This window comes from Paroedura picta, chromosome 10 (genome assembly GCF_049243985.1).
Source record: "Paroedura picta isolate Pp20150507F chromosome 10, Ppicta_v3.0, whole genome shotgun sequence".
In the NCBI taxonomy this organism is placed as follows: Eukaryota; Metazoa; Chordata; class Lepidosauria; order Squamata; family Gekkonidae; genus Paroedura; species Paroedura picta.
Window position 1 is genome coordinate 52,047,333 of NC_135378.1, and position 26,029 is coordinate 52,073,361.

Here is a 26,029-nt window from a genome sequence, read left to right on the forward strand (position 1 = left end):
CCGAGCGGGGGTGGGCGGACAGGCGGCCTCCTGCTCTTCAGACTCTGCTGCTTGCAGCAGCCACTGCGAGACACGCCTGGAGAGAGAGAGAGAGAGAGAGAGAGGGAGGGAGGGCGCTGCGCCGCTGCCGCTGCCGCGCCTCCCTCCCTCCCCCCTCCTCCTCCTCCTCCTCCTCCCCCCCCCTTCCCTTCCCTCCAGCCGCTCCACAAACCAGGAACCATCCCCAGCCGAAGCCCGCTCAATGTGTGTGTGTGTGTGTTTGAGTGCGAGAGAGCGCAAACCCGGGGAGGAGGAGTGAGGAAAAAGCAGCGGCAGCGGCGGCGGCAGGAGGAGGAAGGTGAAGAGGGAAGGACACACGCGCAGAGGAGGCGACCCAGAAGAGGCGGGGAGGGGGGAGAAAAAAGTTTACACCCTCCGAAGCTGCTCTCGCTCTCTCCCACCCACTTCTTCCCGCGTCGGCGCAGCTGGCGCAGATGGGAGTTTTACCTGGAATGACATAAGTCTCCCCCCCCTTAAAATATTTGGGCAGGGTGTCTCCCATTTTTTTTTAAAGAAATACAATAAGATCTGCTGGATCCGACGCTCCCTGCCCTCCAGCAACGGTCGGCAATGGGACGGAACGGGGCAAACCTTTTTTCCAGCTCGCCGCGCTGAGGAAGGGGGGGGGGAGCTGTCACCGAGGCGGCGATCCGAGTGGACTTGACCGTTTCCAGCGGCGCGGCCCCTGGAGAGAGAGAGGCTGGAAGGAACTACCCCCTCGCTGCGGCGGCTGTCCGGGGTTTGCCCGTGAGACGGTGGCAACCCCTCGCCTTCTGCTGCCAGGATTTAACCCCAGACCGCCTCCAGAGGTTGGATCCGCCGCCTTCGTTGCCATTCGTTCCTAGTCAGCCGTGATCTGACCGGACGCTTTTTTTTGGGAGGGGGGGGGGTTGCCTGGCTGGTTTGAGCTGGAGGGTCTTGCCTCCTCCGGCCATTGCACGTCGTGGGGAGGGAAAATGAAGGTGAGTACAGGAAAATCCCTCGGCTCGGAGTCTAGCGGGGCGGGGGGCGGGGAGGGAGTTTTCATGGAAGGGCTTCAAGCAAGATCAATATGCATTAAGTCAGCGGGTCGTGTTAATGAGAGCGGACAAAATTAATGGGCGACACCAGTGATTGCCTCTCTAGGGAGGAATGCCCCCCCCAAAAAACGAGGTACTTCCAGGTCGTTGCTAATTTTGTCTGTATCCAATTTTAAAACTTAGTGAGCTAAGAGCCGCCGCTTCGGCCCTTGGGTAGCTGTTGGGCTGGGAGCTGGGCTACTTATTATCTTCATAGTGAGTCTGGAAACGCGAATCGATATCTGTCAGAAGGCAAAAATGTGAAGGGCACGTGACTTCTCAAATAGTTGGCCGGTTTCTATTTATTTATTATCGATCTATTAGTTTTTGTCCTCTTTAGTAAGAAAACAGCTTCTGGAGTTGGAATGTGCCTAGAGCACATCCCCCCCCCCTCCCCCAAGAGTGTATGTCTTTCCTTTATGCACTCTTGCAGCCTATGTTGTCCGGGGTGCCAGAGATTCATTCAACTTTATTTCCCGGAGAGTTATTTTTGTCTGGGTATTATATGGAGAGAAACGGGATCGAGAAGGGTGTGTGCGCCAGCGGAGGGGAGGAGGGGGTGATATGTCTGCTGGCGGGAGGCAGGGGATCGTTCTACCAACGCTGTTTGGTGGTGCCAACATTTGTGGACGGAGGAGAGAGGTTTTCATTGACCCATGGAAACCTGCGTCATTACGGGCACTCTTGAAAAATGCCCTTGTCTTCCTTCAGTATATTTAGAAACTCGGGGCGCAAAGATGGAGCGCGACGCGAAGTGTTTCCTAATCCTGCCAGGGTCTCGAGTTTGGAGCCACTTTCATGGCTCCCATTTATTAGTCCGGGCAACTTAAAAATCCCGAGTAGCAGTTGGCACCGTATATGCTGGATGCCATAGAATGCAATCGGAACCAGAGGGCAAGTCCTTGGGTCTCTTAGGAGGGTTCTGATTATTTTGGGGGTGGGGGGGTGGAGGGAGAGCCATGCATACTGCATGGATTAATAATCGTGTTTTTTTTTTCCCCTGCTGTTTAAACGCGGGAACTAAAAATGAGATGCAAACGTGATCGGTGTTGGGTTTGTGCTTGTTCCGTGGTAAAGAGGCAATGAGTTCAGGCGCAGAAAGGAAACGGCTCCTAGAGCACTCACCTTGGTACAGGTGGAGTTAATAGCGACAAGAGGCTGCGGTAGGCGGGGACAAGCGTCTCGGAAGCCAACCCCCAATCTGGATATTGCCTCCACTGTGAGAGAAGGCAGGGGTGGGTGGGATGTGACTTGGGAAGTCTCGCAGTTTGAGGGCTTCGGCGCTAAATCTCCGGAAGGATCGATTGGCAGGACAGGTCTCTCTTTCGGGAGCGTTTGCTTAAAAGCTATTGGCAGTTTTTCGATCCCTTTGGGAAAGTCCTTAGCCGTACGTTTCCAAGAAACGTGTAAAATAGCCGACTCATTTGGGAGGCTCGGCTTTCGTCTCTGCTTTAGCTGCGTGGATTTTGAGGAGTGGGGGAGAAAGATGACTACAACTTCACCCCGTACTAAAGTGGCCGAGGGGTCTCTTGGGTAGGTTCTATAGCTTTAAGGGGAGCTACATTTTCTAGCTTGTGTCGCAGCATCTTTGTATCAGTCATGTCGCCCGCCTAGTGACTGACAAAGGGTTCTGCCCAATGAAAAACGCGATGGGCCTAGATAGCGTGGCTTCGCTCTTCTTATGAGCCAATGGGAAATGCCGGGAGGAGGAACGTTGTCCTGAACTTTATCTGAGCACGTGACATGGTTTTAAAAGGACTTGGCACTTTCCCTCTCCTCCCCCCTCATAGTGCCGCTGGACGACATAATGAATCTGAAGTTAGGAACACTTTAAAAAGAGGAATTAACACTTGATCGTCTGCTATAGCGAAAGGAATTAGTTGGAGGGAAGATGTGTGTTATACCAACAGGTGGAGGGGAAATATAAGTGGGCTGGCGGATATACGGTAACTGTCATTTTAGCCGGGAGAATAATTTTTTGCAAAAAGGAGGGGGTGGAGAGACAAGAACCAGAGGGCACAATTTATAGACTTCCTGCACCTATGTTAGGGGTAGAAATAACTTTCTTGAGCATTCCTTAGAGCCTTGCTATAGACTTATTAGGGATACATTTTAGTGTTTCCTTGCATGCACAAGAGTGTAATTTCGAATAGCTGTAGTTATTCCTAGCAGGTTCACTGCAGGGAGATCTTCAGAAGACCAAACACGAACCCAGTAAATAAGGATTTGAATCTGTATTTGAAAAAATAGAGAGGGTTAAAGATTTTGGGACTCGAGTTTTTAGAGAACTGTCATTTTAAAACTGTTCCTTGTTGCCTTGGATATCTTTTTGGAAAGACGGTATCAAGGTGGGATGGCAGCCAAGCTGAGATCGAGTTGATCGTCTGCAAGCAGGCACAGTTTGAAGGACGGGACTTTTGTTGCTATGGCTGGGTTGCCTGGGTGGGGAACTAGACTGGTGGGAGCTGATTAGATTTAGGAGCTAGAGCTGTGCTTGGAGGCTGTAAGGCAGGGTTTTCTGTGTGACACAGCATCAACCAGCTTGTCTGCAAAAGAATAACGACTGTGAGTGAGAAAGGGGGGTGGGGTTGCTTTTACAGGTGCTTGGGTGTTTTTAAAGTTTTGAAACTGAATGTAGAATTATTCTAACTCTCTGTTGCTGAAGTTCCTGAGCAGAATATGTAGGGTCTTAAATACAGTTGAATTATCTGAAACTTCTTTTAAATGGGTGGAGAGAATTCATTGCAAGTAAATTCAAGGGCAGGCAGGTTATACTTAAAGTATAAGAGTAGGAGACTTTCTAACGATATTAGAAATTAAGCTTATGTTACTAATTCATCATTGACATAGAATAGTGCAGCTCTGTTAAAAGTGCATGTTGTGAATGACCGGACATGATTGTCCAGATAATGCTTAGTATTGATGCATTGCTTACTCCTTTAGACAAAAAATTGGAGGGGTGGAAAGAAGAGAGAAAAGCTCAAGTTTAAGCTTCGTGTGTGTTAAGTACCATCAAGTTGCTTCTGACTTTGTATCTTGTCAATAGTGCTTGGTGCAGACTATATATTGAGGGATAGCTTATTTTAGTTTTGCCATTTCATGTATAAAACAGATATACATATTGTGCAGTGGAAGCAGTACTGGCTAGAGACAATCCAGGCTCATTGACTTGCTTAGCAGTATAGCTTGCTGGGTGGCCTTGGGGAAAATAATTCTCACCCTACCTCTCTAGAATGCTGTAAATGAGGTTGAAATGAGATACCTTGATGCTCCTTCAAAAAAGGATGGAGCACAAATGATACAGCTATTTACAGGGCTTCTTCCAATAATTGTCCTGTAGCATATTTTAAAATGTCTTGTAATACGGTTATTAATGCATAAAATGACAGCTGCCAAGTCACTGTACGAATCTGATTTTTTAAAAAAGTTCCATGTTATTACTGAGACAGATCGTGTTCTAGCTTTTGAGGTGAGGCTTGAATTGTATACAGGGTGGATGAAAATTATGAGAGCACTTGAACTTGAACTGGTCTTCTTGTGAACGTCTAGCAAGAGTTATATTACCAGAAGTACAATAAGCAATAATAAGGGCACAGACATATCAGTAGTATAAAGATTTCCTTGTCAATTTCCAGGTGTACCTTGTTGATTGTAAGGAGATGATTATTTTCATGCCCACAGTTTTGGAAAAGTTTGTTAGAAACAATTTTGTCCTATTTATAACAGCATCTTTATCACTTTTGTTTTTACAAAACTGCATCTGAAAGTTAAGCTTCTGTTTGAAGAATAGTCAGTTAATTGTTCTAATATATATGCCTTGTACCATTTATGTTTAACTCCAGGAGGAAGTTGAATGAAGTGGTGCAAAATTGATAAATACATGCCATGATTTGCCACAAGCAGCTTCATGTGAGTGAAATCTATTTATGGATATAATGTAACACATGCCTTTTCTTTGTAAAATGGGTGTACATCTTGCATGTCAGTATTTGTTACATTGTATATCTGTGAAAGTAGAATTTTGGGGCATAAGTTAGATTACTATATTTCTTTGTTTTAGGGAACCATGTGTTTGACATAGTTTATTTTCTTGAAACAGACATAATTTTTGCAAAAAGGGAACAAAATGAGGATATACTTAAGATTTAACAGGTATAGTGGTAGATAATTAACACTATGGTTAAGGAAGTAAATTCATGGCAAGGAAATACATAAATAAAATATATAGATTTTAGCAAAATTAAATATTTGGGTGGAGGCTGTCACTCAGTAGTAGAGCAGCTGCTTTACATACAGAGGACCCCAAGTTCAATCCTTGGCCTTAGGTGATGTCAAAGGCTTCTACCTGAGCCAGTGGGCTGATAATAATGTGTTTCATAGACCAGTGGTCTGATCAAGTATAAAGCATCTTCAAGTTTTCAAATTCTTAGACTATTCTTAGACTATAAAAAGCTATGTGTTGAGTAAGCAATATACTAAACAAAGCGGAACTTATTGCAATATTTATCCATATATCTTCTGCATAATTGTCTCAAATTTATACCCTGCTCTGTTAACTAAGCTTTCAAGTGACCTTTTGTTTTATTTGTTCATTTTCTCTGTAGTGTTTTCCAGGATGTAGTGACATAACTTTGGATACAGACTTTCGGTTACTTGACAAAAAACTTTAGGGCTGTGGTAAAATGAGATTGGAGCAGCAATCCTCGGCCCAATTCCTTAAAAGTAAATTAATCTGAAATCACAGGAGAGTAGTATTGGGGTTGTAATCTGTACATGGTTCTGCATTTATTTAAGATTGAAAAGGAAAGGGGTAAAGACTAGGGCTGCAATTCAAGTTTTCACACTTACCGAAAAGGAAGCGCCATTTAAAACTATAGGACTTGTTTCTGAAACACAAGTGTTGCACTCAGCTGCATATAAAATCCGCCTTGGCCGTTTTCTGTGCCCCCCCCCCCCACATGATAAAATGAGTTTGCAAAAAAGCAAGATTAGATTTCCAGATTAATAGACAAATACATTAGGTATTCAGAAAATAGTTTACATTTTTCTTTCATTTTACATGACCACATTCAACAAATCTGTTTGCTGGGACAGTAAAGCTCTATCTGCTTAGCTTGTCTCATTAACCAATTTGTTTGGTCTGATGTCTCTGTGATGTAGAGCTTTACACATGTATATCTGACATGTATAACCACTGTCTTCTGAATGTAAGAAATTCTGTATTATCAGGGCCAGTCTATATTTACAATCTTTAATCAGGGGCATTACATTCATCTGAATCCAGCAAGCTTGCTACAGGCCACATAGATATCAAAGGGCTACCCCCAAATCTTCTCACTGACCCCTGATAAGAAGTCCTTCTCATAATCCTCTGATCGTTTTCTCAGTATCACCCCAGCCCCAAATCATTCTGTATCTCTTTGATTTCTGTGGTGCTAACTGACAGATTAAGATGAGGAGAAACTTTGAGGCAGCAAAATGCGGTATGAGCCCTTGCTTAATGCAGTGAGGAAGAAGACTATGGAGATGCTCTTTTTTGTGTGGAGGCTGGCAGACTTGCAGTAGATTGTACAGGGGAGTCTAAAGGCCATGATGAGCCCAGATCTCATGTCTGACAACTCTGATCTAGACATTAAGCTTAATGTATTGGACTGAAAGAGAGTTCTGCTGTCCCACTGCCTTTTTACAATTCACAGAAAGTGTTCATCAGCCTTAAGTGACCTTTTAGATAGGCATCCAGGTAATCTGCCACAACATTTTATGTGCTATATCTGATTGATAGAGATATTAAACTGAATGGTGAAATGTGCAATAAAATTATATGTTTGATAAGGATCCATATGTTCTTATGCTTTTAAAAGGAGATAATTATGGAGTATGTTTTAGTTCAAGTTACTTCCATTCAAATTTTTCTTATTAACGTAAGCTTATTAAGCTGGAGTATTTTTTCCTTCTGAGTAGATTATAGTTTAGTTCATGAGCTAAACTAAAATAATAAATAATTTGAAACTTTAAACACCTTGATTTTAGACGCTGTATATAGTGTAGGGCTTCCCAAAGTGGGTGGTATATCCCCTCCCTTGTGGGCTGTGGAGGATTCTGGTGGGTGGTCAGGAATTTGGGGCAGTAGAGGAACAGCAGTCTGATTCTTCCTATTATGAATGCATTTTCCTAGCAAGAGATGTTCCGAAGTGTCTTGCCATTGCCTGCCTCTGGCTAATAGCAACTCTGGACTTTCTTGGGGGTTTCTCGTCCCAGTGTTGACCAGGGCCAACCCTGTTTAGCTTCCCGAAGAAAACAACCACTTCAGAAGGTGGGCTTGATGGAATCATATTCCTGCTGAGTTCCTTCCCCTCCCCAGACTCTGTCCTTCCAAGGCTCAACCCCAGATCTCCAGGAATTTCTTAATCCTGGTTTGCAACCTTTTCCCAAAAACTCTCCATCTTTGGGAGGCTGGGGCAGCCTTCTCCTGCTTGGTCCTGGCCATGGGATTTTCCATTGCCCACCCCTCTTTCTTTTTTGGCTGCTGCACAACAACAAAAAAGAAGTTTATGCAATATGGTGTGTTTTGAATTTGCAGTAGACTTAACACCAGGCAAGAAGTGTGTGTTTGAATATGTATGGGAAGGGGCAATAGGGATGTGGCCTGGGTGCCAAGGGGGCAACAGCCTGCTATGCACTAATCTAGTGCCTAGAAATAGGTGTATGTATTAGGGCTTATTTAAGAAAGTTATGAATCAAATGAGAGAAATGGTTTCCAAAACTTTACATGCCATTATGTAATGGAGGGGGAAACAGAGGTGTGTACTTTGGTCTCCCACTGCACGTGTGTTTGTTCCTGCCTATGAGTTAGTTCAGAGCCTCTTGTGGCGCAGGGTGGCAAGGCAGCAACATGCTGTCTGAAGCTCTGACCATGAGGCTGGGAGTTTGATCCCAGCAGCTGGCTCAAGGTTGACTCAGCCTTTCATCCTTCCAAGGTTGGTAAAATGAGTACCCAGCTTGCTGGGGGATAAAACAGTAATGACTGGGGAAGGGAATGGCAAACCACCCTATATTGAGTCTGCCAAGAAAACACTAGAGGGTGTCACCCCAAGGGTCAGACATGACTCGGTGCTTGCACGAGGGATACCTTTACCTTTATGAGTTAGTCCATAGGGGGGGGAAAAAGAAAATTCCATTATATAAACATTACTATAAACCATAACAATAGAGCAATTGTAGGTTGATCATCGAGTACACATAAGGTTCATACTTAAATTCCTGGGACCTCTAGAGAATTGTGAGGAAGGTATCTGGAAGGATTTTTACAGAACCTCTGTGTACAGTGTATAGAGTTCTGACTAGTTACAAACATTCAGTAGTTTGGCAAAAATGAACAAGTTTAAAATATATTTGGTAATAAATTTGTTTATTTCACTTTGCTGAAAATGTAGGCCCTTGTTTAGTTAATTTTCTCTCTCCTTTCTTAGTCAAAATAAGTCAGGGCTAGATTGTATTTCTAGTATGTATTGTCTTTCTTATTACATTACTGAATTATACCACCTTGTGATTACCCCCATTTTCAAGGAGAGTCACATAGCTTTTCCTGGTGATCACATATCTGTTTGTCAGCTCTGATTTAGAAGAAGAAGAAGAGTTGGTTCTTATATGCCGCTTTTCCCTACCCGAAGGAGGCTCAAAGCGGCTTACAGTCGCCTTCCCTGTCCTCTCCCCACAACAGACACCCTGTGGGGTGGATGAGGCTGAGAGAGCCCTGATATCACTGCTCGGTCAGAACAGCTTTATCAGTGCCGTGGTGAGCCCAAGGTCACCCAGCTGGTTGCATGTGGGGGAGCGCAGAATCGAACCCGGCATGCCAGATTAGAAGTCCGCACTCCTAACCACTACACCAAACTGGCTCTCTGTTTATACTGAAGTGACAACCCCACCTAACCATTTATCTATCTGTGCTTTTCTTCTTTTCCTTGATTACTGGTTGGAAGAAGTATATCTAGTCTGCAGACAAAACCTGGTTTAGCAATCATGGCTTTCTTCAGGAGACTTGGGAAATTGTAGCAAGTAATTTTAGAGAGTTGCTGCCCCATGATTATTGAATATTCTAGCTAAAAATATAGATTGTTGTTTCCAGAATAGTACAGAATAAGAAATAATAAACACAGATTTATCACTAAGATTAATTTGCAAATAGAGTATTAAATGTACTTAATGTCAGTAACACAACAAATGAAATAAGTTTACAAAATTGTCTTGGTTATGTCTGGCTTAATAAAATGAAAAGTCGTTTCTTAAGGATGTTCAGATTATAATATGAAATGTTCAGGTGTCATGCTGAAAGAAATTATATTAGTGCAGCAGCATTTAAATATGCTTTGTAATTGAATATGCTTTGTAATTGAATTTAACTTTCTCTATTTTTTGTTAGTTATGGAGACCAAAGGTTATCACAGTTACCCAGAAAGCCTAGATATGGAGAGACGCTGGAGTCAAGGTTCCCAGTCCATGGAGTATACTTCTTCAGGAGAACAGGCTGAAGAAAGTAATAACTATATGGAGATTGTAAATGTGAGCTGTGTCTCTGGTGCTTTTCCAAATAGCAGTGCTCAAGGAAGCAACAAAGAAAAACCTGAACTGCTCTCTTGCCTTCAGCAAGACCATCATCAGCCTGGTATTTCAACTGCTGACATAAAGACTGAGTCGGACTCAAAGGAACTTTCTGCAACTGTAGCTGAATCAATGGGTTTATACATGGATTCTGTAAGAGATGCTGATTTTACATATGATCAGCAAAACCAGCAAGGAAATGTAAATCCTGGAAAGATGTATCAAAATGTTGAGCAACTGGTAAAACTATACAAGGAGAATGGCCATCGCACCTCTCCTCTAAACACCTCAAGCAGGCCCCTGAGACCTCTAATATCAGACTCTGCATGCTCTGTGAATGGTGGCATCATTCCAGCAATTGTCAAAAGCCCCAGAGTATGTCAAGAGAAGAGCCCTTCAGACTGTAGTCCTCAAAGCATGGCTTCTCCAGTGTGCAGCCCTCCTGGAATTAATTCTGTATCTTCAACTACTCCTACTAACTTTGGTAATTTCACAGTAAATAGCCCAGTAAACCAGGGAACACCTTTGTCATGCTCTCCCAACATTGAGAACAGAGGCTCAATGTTGCACAGTCCTGCCCATGCTAGTAATGTGGGCTCTCCTCTTTCTAGTCCTATTAGTAGTATGAAATCTCCCATTTCAAGTCCTCCTAGTCACTGTAGTGTGAAATCTCCAGTTTCAAGTCCTAATAACATCACTATGAAATCTTCAGTGTCCAGCCCTGCAAATATGAACTCCAGGTGCTCAATTGCCAGCCCTTCTAATGCCAATAATAGATCCTCTCTTTCTAGTCCAGCTGTTAGTACTGTTGGGTCCTCTATGTGTAGTCCAGTAAATGGTGCACTAGCCTTTCCTGCATCTTGTACACCTGTTGGACCTGGCACAGGCCAAGATATTGTTCCTAATCCAGATACGAAAGATAAAGGTGCTTCAGAAATCATATTTCCTAAAATAGAGGAAATGGAAAATGCCATCTCTAACAATGAAGTAACTAATCAAATGAATCTTGTTCAGTTTATAAAACCCGAACCAGAAGGGGTATTCAGTAGCTCATGTCTTGGAGACAGCAACAAAATCAGTTCTGATTCCCCATTTTCAGTATCAATAAAGCATGAAACAGCTAAACATTCTTGTTCTGGTGCTTCTTTCAAAGGGAATCAAACTGTAAATCCATTTCCATTTATGGATGGATCATATTTTACTTTTATGGATGATAAGGACTACTATTCACTTTCTGGGATTTTAGGACCACCTGTTTCATCATTTGATGGCACATGTGAAAGCAGTGGGTTTCAAAACCCAGGCCTCCCTGGAAGAATTAAACAGGAACATGAAGAGAGCAGCTATTATCAAGAGAACACTCTCCCATCTTCAGCTATTGTTGGAGTGAATTCAGGTGGACAGTCATTCCACTATAGGATTGGCGCTCAAGGCAGAATATCTCTATCACGACCTGTTGGTAGAGAGCAGTCTTTTCAGCACATTAGCTCATTTACTCCAGTAAGTACACTAGTGGAATCATGGAAACAGCATGCGGACATGTCTGCCAGAAGAAATGATGGGTATCCAGTTCTAGAATACATTCCAGAAAACGTATCAAGGTAGGTGTGTTCTTCTTATGTGGCTCAGAACACTGACCACCTAAAGCTGGAAACTTATTTTCAGTTCTTTTGATGCTGTCCAAAATGTTTATTAGAATATTAGTTTTTTCCTGTAAACATGCTAGATTCAATTATTTCCTTGCATATATTTGACTTACATGTTTCAAATATAAACTGGTAAAATATATAACAACTGTATTTCCACTAAGTTTCATGATTGTACTTTGATAAGTTTCTGAGTTTCAACATCAAACATTCTTTGCATGCATGAAAATCTTACCATAGTTACTGACTAGATTTAAAAAAAAATCACTGTTTGCAGTGCTGTACAACCATTGACTGCAATTGTCAATTAGGGAAAAAATTTATAATTTGGTTTTGTGATAGTGATCATGCATTAATTTGAGCGAGTTGAAATTAGCTATGAAGATGTTCAGCAGCATAATTGTCTTATATGTAATAATTAATGAGCATTGTAACTTAAATGCATGTGCACTCAAATGCCTCCTTAGTATAGTATGACTAAGAATTTGTTCCATCCATTCCAATACATTGTGCACTGTGAAACTGTATAGCTGAAATTATTCTGTGCATAGCTGAAGGACTGCTTAGAAGTTTGAAATTATAAATTATTAAATTTGGTAAAAATACTCAATTTTACTAATTTCCTATCTAATACCGGACATGGCCCCCATGCAGAGAGTTAGACCAAGAGAGGGGAGACATTTTTTCTACAAGCACAGGGGAATATTTAGGTTTAGAGAAAAATCAGACTTTTTTTTCAATGTGAGGAGGTACAAGCCCCCTCCTCAGAATTGGAGGAGTGAAGCACAGAAAATGTTGGTTTGAGTGCTGGGGAAGGTATGTGCTGAAGGCTGGTGACATTGCTGCTTTTCCCGCCTCCCTCTTCACCACTAGGAGGGGAAAAGGATGGAAGGTGGGTTGGTATTAGGACTGCTGTCACTGTCTTCACCCCTTCTTCCCATCTCTTCTTCCTAGCTTCCAGAAGGGAAAGAGGAGGGTGGTTGAGGGCAAAGAAGGAAGCTAAGTGTTTTCAGTTACCTGCTATGTTCTTGAAGTTCCCACCCTCACCTGTCCCCCCACATGGCATGAGCTGGGCGGGTCAGAAGAAATGGAAACATCCTCTTCTCCCCCCTCCATGAACCGCAGGTAAAGGTAGCAGAGATATGAGTGGGCAAGTTAGCTGATGAGTGGCCAGCTGGGGGAGCAGGATGGCATTCCTTCTCTGCAAGTCTTGCAGGTCTCCCACTTGTCACTGTATCTGTGTACAGCTATAGGCTATATAAGACTAAGTGATAAGAAACTGAGATGTGTCTTTGACCTCCCAGCCACATCTTATGGTCATTTATTTGCTCAGCCTTTTTTAGATCTCTGATACTTCTATCTCCTCTTAGCTCATTTATTTCTGTTCTGTCATGATTTCAATCACTTCCTTATTCCAGGTTTTTATGAGTAGTTTTGTTCCTTCATCTTTTCCCATTTCTGGGAACCACGTCAACCACGTATTACATGTAAATGCATGTAATTTAATGTTGATTATGGTTTTTCTAATGAAAAGGCACTCAAATAGCGGGGATTTAGAGGAGAAATATAGAGCCATGTGCTTAACCTTGCCTTCTGTTTCTCAATGCCAAATAGCCCCAAGTGGCTTTCTACCTTGCATGGTTCCAAAACACTTTTGTAATCCTGTGGGGAGATAAGCAGCTGGAGGCAATTTGAGGTGGAAAAATGTCAAGCAGGAAAAAGAGTTAAGTCTTGCCTCCTTCTCTTGTGGCTTCCCTGCTTTAAGTTCTGTGTTCTCACATTGTTCTCATTTTTTTAAAATGAGAGACTATGAACAGATAATAAAAGCAGAAAAGTAATCTTTATGCCTTGATATGCACCCATACTATATTATGTTCCTGATATGTTTCCTTGCTTTCTTGCCCTGATTTCTCCTGCTTTCTCAGTTACCTCTCAATGGATAAATGCCCATTTCTTCAAACTTCTTTGGTGTAAGTGAAGTTTTACTTTTTACTCCTCCCACAACAACTTCCTGTTGCTCTTGATAATGTTATTGTCTGTTTTCTTTGAGCTTAGAATAAATTTTGGTTCTTTTTCTCCTTGTGTCAGTACTCCTGCTGAGTGTTATTACTTTCAGTTGATTCATAAAATTCACTCTTATTTTATTTTTTTAAGTTTGGAAAAAAGTGATTTTCAAAAGATTATTTCTTGTAAGGAACTGGGATGTAACAGAAGCATGTACTGACTATGCAGAATGGAGGCTATATGTGAAGAGGCAAATTTTAAAATGTCTTAATTCATCAATTACATGAAAAAAACTACCATTCTAGAACCACTTTCCCACATCATTTTGTGCTTCAATTCTGAATGTGCATGGAAAATTTCCTTAATATACTCATTATGTTTATGTTACTGATCAATCATATCTTTCTAAGTCTGAATACTAAACACTAGAAAACATCAAAGTAGCAAGACCAGTTTTATTTGCAAATGAACTTTTTGTTGAAGCCTCACAGTTTCTTTTCTTCTTCAAGAATGTCTTGCTGAGTGGTTATATTGATGAGAGCTCATATGTTTCCCAAGGCTCCTTCTCTTTAAAAACCACCTAGTTTGCAAACCATTCTTTCATATTTTATCCCAATTCTGACTCTTAATTGGCCAACCCAGTGGCATTTACATAGTGTGGTGTTGTATGTGCAGGTAGATTATTTGAACAAACAAGGCATTCAAAATATGCCTGTTTACTTGTGATCATTGTGTTATCTGCATAGTGCTCCATGTAATGTGTACTTCTCCCTGTTGTAAAACTGAACTCTTAACTGCAATATCCTAAAATTCTTACATTATTTTTGAATTTTTATTTTAATACCTGATTATATTTTAGCACTGATCATGTCCTAGTAGCCTACAGTGTGCTTACTGGGTGTCATGCTTATGTTTAAGTTGCTGAGTGAGTGAGGCTGTATTAGATGGAGAAAGTGTGAGATGAATATGTGAAGCTAAGGACCCACTGAGTGTCTTTATGCAGTAGCAAGCAAGGTTATTCAGGTATTACCATGCCAGCCAGAAGACTGAAGTGTGTGTATATGTTTTTTTCCACCCAACTGTCATCTTGGGGTATTAAATTGGCCTCATAATGGAGACCAGTGCTATTTCTGGGAGCATGCCAAGCTTCACATGGTGTAGAAAGTTGTGGTTTGAGGGTACCATTTGTAAACTAATTTGTAAATGAATCTGTTTCTCAGTTGTACCTTTCATGACATCTACATGGTTCTTTTCCTGGAAAATAATAATAATTTAAACTGACTACATTAAAAATTGTCAGTGCAGATAACTTCATGCCATATATTTACTATAAAGAATGAGCCTCAAATATCCATAAATGAATCAGAATTTGATATATTTTCTTTGTGCAGCCAAGCACTTCCAGGTAATCATGGTTTAAAAAGGTCCTTGGTTTATAGTTAAGCAATTTTTATAGTGGACAATATATAAATAGACATAGGTATCCTTTTGTAAGGTATGTATTGAACAAATGGTCAGAAAACATTCTCCTGCGTTTTAAACAGCTGTTTTGAGCCAGAACATAAGACAATATAGTTTGGGAAGACTTCGGGAAGTTATTCTGCTTTATCAGGAATTGGCCATGAATTCCACCACCATCTCTTTCCAGATTTCTCAGATATTTGCCTCTTGGTGATGGAAAGTGCCATCAAGTTGCACCCTTATGGTGACTACATAGGATTTTCTAGACGAGAGATGTTCAGAGGTGGTCAGCCATTGCTTGCCTGAATAATTTGCCTCTTATCTAGCCCAAAATACTTTTTCAACCAAGGGGGAAATGGATGTGAACAACAGTAAGGGGAAAGAATGTATGGTGGCAGGTGAAGTTCGACATCTTATGTAGGTTTCACTATGGAAATCTAAAAAAGTATTTTAGAAAAACTCTGAATCATTTCAGTTCTCTGTCTTGATGAGAACCTCAAAATGTGCAAGTGACTGTTTTCCATAATCATCAAGAGCATGCACTGAAGTCTATAAGGCCACAATTATGGATAAACTGTATTTCTATAACAAGTTCATCACTAGTAGAAAGAAATATCATACATTGTATGTATGATACTTTTGATTCCATTCCATTCCTCTCCAGGAGACTTTATTCTTCTGGCTTAATTCCTAGACTTCCGCAAACAGCCTTTCTCAAGCAGTTGCCTGAGGTGAAGCAAAAATGACTCCTGGACTGCAGCTTGGTCAAGTGGATGACAAGTAGAGGGAAAGCTGGTGAAGTCAAGGTTCTGTCTGGTGTTGCTTCCTCATGACCTAGTGCAGTGGTCCCTAACCTCCAGTCCGGGGACTGGGACCGGTCCGTGGATCGGTCAGTACCAGGCCGCGGCTCCTCCTCGTCCTCCTCCCTGGGTGCTGCCTCGTGGGCTGCCCTGCCACTCTGCCGCTGACTTACCTTTGGTGCTCTCTGGTGGCCGCAATGGCTGGGGTTCCCCCTCGGCGTGGCACTGCGCAGCTGCTGCTGGCAGCGCCCCCCAGTGGGTGGCAGGTAGTCAGGGGCACCAGCGGGAAAGCAAGTGGAGCAGGGGCTCAGGCGGCGGCGGCGACATCCCTCGGCGAAAGACTACCCCCCCGGGCCTCAGTAAAATTGTCAAGCATTGACCGGTCCCCGGTGATAAAAAAGTTGGGGACCACTGACATGGTGAATTGGGAAGGAGACATGCTGCAATCATTCCCATGTGATAATATAGGAGCTGGTACTTGAAAATCTTTTGTAGCTAATTTTTCCAGGTAGTGGGACCACCTTACATATGAAAAGGTTTTATGTAAGGCTTAATGCCAGTCAGATAATGTTGTGTATGTCACTTCAAAGATGGTGCAGTATATTATGCACAAAATTATGAATTTTTATTAAAGCGATAATCTGAGTGATACTACAGTTCTGAACCTCTGATCATGCCAGTGGTGTTATTTTCAAAAGTGGTTCAGGGAAATGTCATGGGTACTTGAAACAACAATGAAACAGAAGAGGCTGACCTTTTATACAGCAAAAGTTTGCTCTAAAAAAAAGGCATTTGTCTATAACTTTTCAGATACCTCTAAAGCATCTCCCCCCTTATTTAGACTATTTTTTAAGGTACAAAAGGCTGAACAGGTTATATTTTATAACAAACAAGCTCGGGGACCATGAGGAATTATGCAGGCCAAGCACTTTAGAAATTCTCCCTAATCTTCCTTTTTCAGGAACTCATGCTTAAACAGGCTGATTTCTCTTTCCTTTTCCTCTTTTGATTAATGCCTAGCTGATCTCAACATTCTGTCCCTTCTGAAACTTGCTTGGTCTTTATCAGGCTCAGTTTTTTTAAAAAAATTAATTTACCCTCCTTCCTTTTGCATACATGGGCTGGTCCCCAAATAGGTGGATATTGTCTGTAGGTTGCCCCACTGGGCTGCTTTCATCAGTTACATCGTAGCTAGTCAATTTATTATTAGCTATAGTGATTTAGAAGTAAAATGTTTGCTTACCTGTTCTTAGCAAGATGTCAGAATTCGTGCACTGAATAATTTTGATGTCTCTTGCTGTGGATCCTACACATAATTTTTTTCCCCTGTGGATCGTGATAGTTTTAATAGTCCTATCCTAGGATTTGCTGTCTGACTGAACAATTGGCATTATATTCACATTCCTTTGGGATTGCTGGCAGGTATCTGCTGTGCTGCAAACAATATAAATATTTGACTTGGATATATACAAGTGAATATAGACCAATGCAGAAATGGTTGAATTCTGATATGTGCTTTTTAAATTCATGTTTTGATTTTCTTTTTAGAAATGGACAGGTAGGCAATCGTGAGAATGTAAACTGTATTTTTATTGAACCATTTTTATTATTGCCAAGTCTTCCTCATATTTTTTTCTTTTGTTGTCCAAAGATTGTTCTTCCTCTTTTCCCAGTGCTTATCACTTTAACAGAAATGTGTGAACTAAAATGTTCTGTTTTTGTTTGTTTGTTTGTTTTAAGACTGGGAAAATTTTGGGTAGAGATTTTCTTTGCACATAGACATAAAGAAGAATTATGGACTTTGGAATTATGGCTGGAAAGTATTGTTTATTTTGGTGAGAAAGTGGAGCTGTGCTGGTTCAACCCCCATGAGCCTTACTGAGGCAATTGTATTTAGGACAGCTGCCAAAATGAGGATGTTCATATTGATTTGTGGGTTCTAGTGATAGTTGGACAAACTTGGTCAATGACATTCTAACACCTGGGTCCTAAACAAATTACTTGGAAGTAAGTTCCACTGAAATTCATGGAACCTACATTCCATATAATGTGCTTAGTATTTTTGTAAGTTAACACAATATTTCTTAAATTTTACTAAAGTTTTAATGGTTTTTAAGTTATCCTTAGTCTTCTTCCAGAAATCCAATGTTAATAGGTGGTCATGCAGTTTGTTCACAGAAAACAAAATCTGGCATATACGGAATTTAGGCACGTAAGAAGGTTCAGAGAAAAGATCTTGTGTTAATTAGTGTCAACTCAGGAAGCATTTTTATTTTGGCATGCTTGCTTTAGAGCATCTGCTTAAAGTAATATTTTTCAAATGACTGAAATCGAAATACCCCTCCAGCTAGAACCGATTAAGGAGCAGGAAATGTGTAGGGTTTCCCCTTTAGAAATGTAAAATGGAATGTTAAAGCAAAACCTTTTGGTTTGTATAATATTATTTAGTAGTGATTGATATTGATTCAGTCAAGTATGAATTTGCAACTGGTTTCTTTTGTTAGTTACAGGAGACAGAGATCTGTGTATGTGATCCACAGCAGAAAACAAGAAAACCCTGGCTATCCTTATGGAATTTACTTGCTGAATTTGCAGCCACTAGTATAAACCAAAGCCAGGGGACAAACTATGGATGTGGATGGCAGCCATTCAGACTAAGCCAGTTCATCTGTACATGAGAAGCCTGTTGTTTACACTATAGGACTTTCCCATTAACTTCAGCAATGTGCCTAAGGGTTTTCCATTCACTTTATAAGAAGCATCACCTCGCTGCATGTGTAATACTGCTCAACAGAATGGAGAGCTTTGATTTGCAGAGCTGTTATGTTTGATCCCTTTGTACAGTAATTTTAAAGGCCACAATCAAAGTTCACTGAAGACAGACCCAAAAAAGGGTTCCATTCTTGTAACTTTGAATCAAGGCAATGGGGGGGGGGGCGGAGGAGGAAACAGATTGCATATAAGAGCTTTTAAAAGGTCAGTGGTTAATTAGTTACTAGGAGAGTAGAATTTATTTCATTTGTTGTGGGTTAGCACAGCTATAATTTTGTTATAGCCTACTTTATGCTGAAAACTATATTGTCTGTTTAGTATATACATATTGGAAAAGTTAAACCTTAGTGAGCATGTGAACCAAAACTTTCCCCCAGAATACTGGTAGAACTGTCATCCTTCTTTTGCTGATTGGAAGGGAAAATTTTTATATATGAGGTGTTAGTACCTAGCAGTGGCTTTTCTTTCTATCTGTCATTTCCACAGAACTGAGAAGCAAAAAAGAAAAGAAAATGATAAACATTTTCATCAATACTGATAGCCCCCTTCAGTGTTTTGGAGGATTTCTGTGAAAGGGGACAAAAGAGTTTGCTTACTTAGACCCTTTATGCATGGCAGCAGCTACTCCACGTTACCGCCATGCCGTTCCCCGTGTACACACGGGGGCGGGGCATGCAGGGCTTAGTATGTGCGCACGCGTTTTGAGCTGGGGCCAGGAGGCCTGGGACGCTGCCGGCCAAGGTAAGAGGCAGTGGCCAGGAAGGGGAGGTGGGGAGGGGCTGGGGGGAGTGGAGGGGCAGTTGAGACTTAGTTATTTTGTAGTTAAATATATGGTTATTGGGCTGCAATATTGGACTGAATGTGGGTGTTTATAACCCTACAAGAATAATGAAAGTTTGAAAATCCCCACCACTGCTAGGGATGTTGCTTCCATGGTAACATTACTGTAGAGCAGTGGTTCTCAACCTGGTGGTCAGGACCCCTTTGGGGGTTGAATGATCCTTTCATAGGGGTCATGGCAGGGCAAGCAGCTTGGCTGGTTTAGATTGAGATAGAGCGTTTGTCTGTTTGGAGCTGTGGGAAAGAGCGAGATCAGCATGGTGGGACAAGAGGCAGAACTGAACAGAGAAACCCTGAAAAAAATTTATATACTATCATCATGAACAATGGATCTTCATGCCATTGGTCAGTTTTGGTTTAATTTCTGTGAAAGAACTCTTGGGGGGTTACCACAACATGAGGAACTGTATTAAAGGACCACAACATTAGGAAGGTTGAGAACCACTGCTGTAGGGTTAGCTAGGATGCCACTGCTGTCTACTAAATTATGTTGCAGTATATAAGTAGTAGTAGATAGCTTTTATTATATTGTCCAAAGACCTTCACAACAAATTTTTTAAAAAAGAAAACATATTATTGATCTAAATAGATAATAACAGATAAATCATAGAATCATAGAATAGAGCTGGAAAGTACCTCATGGGTCATCTAGTCCAACCCACTGCACTATGCAGGACTCTCACAGCCCTATCACTCATCCACTATAACCTGCCACCCCCTTAAGCCTTCACAGAATCAGCCTCTCCATCAGATGGCTATCTAGCCTCTGTTTAAAAATTAACAAAGATGGAGAACCCACCACCTCCCGAGGAAGCTTGTTCCACTGAGAAACTGCTTTAACTGTCAGGAACTTCTTCCTGATGTTTAGACAGAATTTCTTTTGAATTAATTTAATCCCATTGGTTCTGGTCCGTCCCTCTGGGGCAAGAGAGAACAACTCTGCTCCATCATCTATATGGCACCCTTTTAAGTACTTGAAGATGGTTATCAAATCCCCTCTCAGTCGTCTCCTCTCCAGTCTAAACAGACCAAGCTCCCCCAGCCTTTCTTTATATGTCTTATTCTCCAGACTCCTCACCATCTTCGTTGCCCTCCTTACCCCATTATGGCTCTAATTTTCCTCGCTTGCAAGGGCATAAAGAGCCATTCTATTAGATATATATGGCTCACTGTCAGACAATAAAAATATCTATTTGACATGCTCAGACATTCTGGGTGCATCTGGAATTAACTTTAAAATTTCTTCCTTGGTTCATCATACAATGAGCAAGAACTCTACCATAAAATTGGCTTCTACCATAGAGTTTTTGCTCAAATATTAGCATTGCCTGGATGGTACTGGTGTGATGATGTCACTTACTCTGTAACACTGGTGACAAGTCTTTCCCTTTCTCCAAGTAAATCCCCTTGCCAGCCAGCTGATTGGTGGCTCGGGAAAGAGCCTGCCAGTGGGGGACCCCCACCTCTACGGGGGTGTCTGGCAGCCCTAATCCAGGGCATGAACAAATTGACAAATTCAAATTCTAAGAGAATTGCCCACCATATGGAAACTAAGCTGTTATTTAAAGTTACAGCATTTTTTTCAGTTCAGTAGCTTCAAAATATAGCATAACACCATCCTTCTCTTGTTCACAGGAAATTATGCAAACCATATAATCCTCTCTTACAAACACATTTCTTATTTGATTTGATCGTTCACTAATTCACTTGTATCCTGGTTACAGAAGGCAAATATCTTAAATTCAAAAAACAATCTTTCCAGAAGGAATGCCATCTTTTGTTACATCCATATTGGAGGTAATATATTTATTTTGTTGAATAATAATAATAATAATAATAATAATAATAATAATAATAATAATAATAATAATTGGAAGTCCAGGACATTTTTGTATTAGGATAAATACAGGTTAACTTCAATTTTTCAGTCAATTCTACTAAAGCACTTTCTTTTTAGGCATGGTGATTTACTAAAAAATGCGGGGGGGGGGAGATGATGACATTTGATTGCAGTGTACCTAAAGGAGTTTATTCTGTGCCATGAATGTTGTCATGCTAAGGGTGATATATCAAGTTTCAATTTTATAGAAACGGTAGTTCAGAAAAGATTTCTCTGTCATATGCCAGTTCTTTACTATGGGGAGTAAGCAAATAAGACAGGCATTGCTAGGTTATCGAGTCATAGATAGAAATGTTGTAAGAGGACTGTGGCCAACACAAGATCACTTTCAAAATCAGTTGAGTCACTGATTTTTATCTATGTGCCTATAATTAGACCTGACCTGAATCATTTTATTTAGTTTCAGTGTTATTTTATTGTTTTTAAAATCACCTTTGTTTCCTTAAAGGTTTATAGGTACTTTGTTGTCCCTCCAGAATGTTTGGAACAGTATAATGCCTCAGTTTATCTGGTAAATCTAAGGGGAGGCTTTCTTATCTGACTGAGCAAGAACATAGGTGGAGACAGTCTTGCATATTCACAATATAAAGTATTTTTGTATTGGGGACAAGACTTAATACTATCATGAGTTTAGCTGAACAAGTAGAAGAACCAGTGGGAAAATGGCACCTATATCAGGTAGGCTGGACAATTGCCAGGTGTGGGTACTCTGCCTCGAAAAGCTGTGTCAACAATCAAAGGAGAATTTGAGACTCCTCAAATGTTGCATTAAAATATTTTTATTTGATAGAATTGTAAAGAAAAAGATGTATCTGTGTAGTTGGCAATAAGTCAGAGATTTAGGAAAGCAAGAGAATAAATGATGATGAGGGAGGACATAGATTGAGCACCCAGACAGTGACTCAGCACAACGGGAGGGGTGAGAGGAAGGACACAAAATTATATTAAATGACCTTCTATTTGAAAAGCACGTTAGGACTCATCTACTGAGTTCTTACTAACATGCTTGCTAACATGCTCTCCTTCCCACCTGCCCCTTGTCTGCCCCCAAACGGCCCCAGAAGGCTTTGAAATTTAATTCAGGTCTCTGCAAAGTAGTCGGGCATTTTTCTGTTTTTTCTTTATTCTTTGTATTGGGATCCCCACATTTTAAGAATAGGTAAAGTTAAATCATTGCATTGGTAATTACATTGGTAATTATCCACTTTTCACTAGGAATCCTTTTTTAAATAAGAAAAGTAGGATAGAAGGTTAGACAGAGCATACAGTATGTGTCTAAAATAATTGTTAAATTATAGGTTTTATATGTCAAAGATACTTGCATATTCAGACGTCTGACAAAGCAATGGAGTTCTGGGACAGGCCATAAAGGCTAACATGGAATTCAGTCAAGGTTTCTTCACAAGCTCAACCTGTTGATTAGCAATTGTTATAAAGTTAATATTAATGAGAAAGTGATTCTATAGCACATGGCTCCTTTTTTCTTTTAAGCTCTGTTTTGATATAAAACTTAAAAGATATACCACTATTTAGGATTAGGATGACATGTTGATGTGTTGCTATATTGATGAAAATCTGTAAAATTATTAGACATGGACTCGGACAGATATGTCTGATTCAGGCAGGTTCTGTGCTGTTTTAGAGATGAAACTACATTAATTAAGCTGGTTGGCTGGACCTTTGTCCAACAGCAAAAAGGGACAAGTATTGGCATAGTTTGTTGTGACTAATTTCTGGAATTATCTGTTTTGGCTACGTTAGCTAAGGGTTGTTTATGAAATTCTCCTGTGCTGAAATTATCCCCTGAAGTGTTTGTCAGAATCCATGGCTATTCTGGAGCTGTGTTTTAGGAATGCAGGCAGAAAATGAAGTAAAACTAAAACCAGCCCCTTCAAAACTGATCCTGTGTGTGCTGAAAAACACACCTATAAGTATTAGGGTTGTGGGAGGAGTGGCTTAAGTTTGAGAAGAGTGAAACCAACCTCTTAGAAGTCAGTCTGTTGTTTTGTTTCTGTGTTGTATAGGTGTTTTATTACATCACCCTGCTTGTTGTTAACTTTCTGAAATTCTCCTTTCTGTTGATAAGACGGATAGAACAGAGTTGAACTGAAGGCATCTCCCAGAGTTGTACATTAACAACAGCAGAACAAAAAGAATCAGATTATCAATATTGGTGCACACAGTTTGAATGGGTAGAGGCTTGAAACTTTCCTCAATTTATGATGCTATCTGGATTGTGTTCCTATCACCAATATGTCACGAACAAGTATAGATTGAACTGGATTGATATTTAAATCCATAGTAAATATAGTTGGTTATGGTTTGATGTATAGGTGAATCAGTCCTAAGTCTGTGAAAGGGAGAGAAGGAGGAATGGGAAAATTTTGTTGGCCTGATTTTTTTCTGTCTAAAAATAGAACTCTTTAGAATAGTTCTGGATAGTTCTGGGGAAAGTCAGCTTCACTGCAGAGAATTTGCTCTCTTCCCAGTGAAAGAAGAAAAGACTATGATGGATCTTTTGGAAAACTAGCAAGTGATATTAACATTTTTAAGGAACAGGAGACTTCTGTGTTTGGGCACAGTTTTAGAAAACCAGCATTCAGAACAGCCCAATAGCATTTCAGCAGCCTCGAATTTAAATATAAAATTGGATTTAGATATAAAATTGGAACAAATTCATTTTGAAAGTAGGTATGTTTGGAACTAAGTCTTCATCATGGGCTAGGTGTACAGGTAGTAGTATACTTCAGTGCATCAGCTCTCATGCTGATGTGGCTACTGTATGTTATTGCATGTGGGTGTGGTGAGAGAATAGTTGTAGGCTGGGATTCAAACCATTATTCGGTTCCTGTGGGCCCATAAAACAGTCTAAAAACTGGTTAAATTTTGAAATTCTCTTAGTTAAAAAATTATTTGTTATGTGCTGTGGGACTGTATATAAGAAACCTACAAGTTTAATTTCACTTGGATATGCAGAAGATATTAAGATATATACTTTATGGAGTTTGTTACCAGTGAGGTCTTTCTGTGGTCATACCTGCAAATTAAAAACAAACAAACATGAGATTTATTTTCTGTTCAGACATATTTCCCAGGATGTTAACTTTGTAGCTGATGGTTGGCATATACTTATTATGGAATTGAAGATGTTCTGATTGTGGTATTTATTTTAAGCCAGCACCACAGCTTGCTTCATGGTACCTAACTCCAGGGCAAGGTCTTATGGTGTCCCATAATCATTTGCAATTGACTGACAGTAATGTAGAGGCAAGATAGCAGCACTCAGCGGTCTTCGGATACTCTCAGTGCAGTAAGCAGCTGCTGAGTCATGACCCCAGAGGCCAGTTCTGTGGATCCTTTCCATGCTAAAAACCTTAGAAACAGTTGCCCCGCAGCCAGTTGCAGTTATCCCCATTTACCACATTGACTGATTATGCACGGTGGCAGCTACACCGAGCTGCCGCCATGCCGTTTCACTGCTGTCCCCCAATTATACATGGGGGCGCAACGTGGAGGCAGTGAAGGGGGGGAATGGGGACATAGCCCCCCTGCTGCATGATGGTGTGGAGCAGCATGCTGCTCTCCCACCATGGTGTGGGTGGGGGATGCCCCTGTCAGCTCTGCAGAGCTGGCAGGAGTGAGGAGCTGGCAGGAGTCCCCTGCAGGGACGCCGTAGGTCAGGGGAGGAGCAGGACCTGAAGGCCCAGTTTCTCTGATTATGTGTAGGGCTGACCTGAGCCAGCCCTTGCCTGTGCCCGCTGCGCTCCCCAGCCTGTGGAAGAACCCGCGTTCCTTTAACGCGGGTCTTCCAACAGCCCGGGTCGGGCTATGTCTCGGATGGCGGTGATGTCGGGCATAATCGAGGATTTTCCCTGAAGCCCTGTTGCCGCCACATCGGGGTTTCTGGCCCGTGCATAATCGGTCTATGTGAAGTAAGCATCCACCTAAAGTGTGGTGTCTTTTCCTTGACCCATGCAATAAGCTTTCAGTGAAACCTGTATTCCTCTGCCTGACTGTCAGGATTCTGTTGCCATGTAAAAAGATTTCCTATAGAATTCTTACACATTCTCGACCTCCAGGAAAGTCTCTGCAATAGACTGTTGTTTCCTAATGCAGCAGTCACCTGGCTGCACTACATTAAATGATCTTTACTGAATAGATGCAGCAAGTGGTAAAAAAAAATAGCTGTGGTCAATGGGTGTTAGGTATAAAAAGGGGAAATACTTGGCATTCTCAAATAAGGATGAGAATAAGATGCTTGTGGAAACCACTTTGTTACTAGAGTTCAGGCTTTTATGGTTACTGGGGATCCACTGACATTCATCTCCCCTTAGATATTCATGTAAGGAGAATGCTTTGTTGCTGGTCCTTTAAGAGGAAAGAGGTGGGGCTGAAGAGAGGATTTTGTTGCTAGACAGTCCTGTGAAGGGGAGTCTGTGAAAAGAGGAGAAGGAATGGGAAAATCTGGTTGACTGTTGTTGGCCTGGATTTTTTCTATCTAAAAATAGAACTCTTTAGGATAGTTCTGGATAGTTCTGGGGAGAATCATCTTCACTGCAGGAAGTTACCCCCACTGAAGAAAATGGGAATTACTTTCAAGTAGATTGCTAGGCTTGTCAACTAGAGAGAGGCAAGGGGTTTTAATTTTATGCTGCTTTTGCCATGTCATTGTAAGTGGGATGCATGTGTAATGTCAGCAGGAAACAAGCCAAGATCATATTTGCACATCACATGGAGCTGTGGTTACTACTGACTGTATCTAATAATGGCGATTTCAGGTCACATGGAAAACGCGGAGGGGGAAGACACGAAGCACACCGGTTATGCACGGGAGGGGGAGTGATGGCGGCAAAACCCAGAGTAACCGATTATGCACGCAGCGATCCTGGCGCCGCTTCTGGTTGCGCC

At 41.3% G+C, this 26,029-nt stretch overlaps 1 protein-coding gene across 10 annotated transcripts in view; it reads left to right on the plus strand.

Moving 5' to 3' along the window:
- The first annotated feature begins 236 nt into the window (after positions 1 to 236).
- NR3C2 (nuclear receptor subfamily 3 group C member 2) overlaps positions 237 to 26,029 on the plus strand; it is a 154,340-nt gene continuing 128,547 nt past the window's right edge. For 2 of the 10 annotated variants that reach the window (XM_077300129.1, XM_077300137.1), the window contains exons 1-4: positions 346 to 1,001; positions 4,940 to 5,006; positions 9,520 to 11,299; positions 13,270 to 13,314. In XM_077300129.1, the coding sequence (XP_077156244.1) occupies positions 9,522 to 11,299; positions 13,270 to 13,314 (1,823 nt within the window). In that variant the 5' untranslated portion in view covers positions 346 to 1,001; positions 4,940 to 5,006; positions 9,520 to 9,521. The other 8 variants (XM_077300138.1, XM_077300139.1, XM_077300135.1 and 5 more) reach the window with 7 other exon arrangements.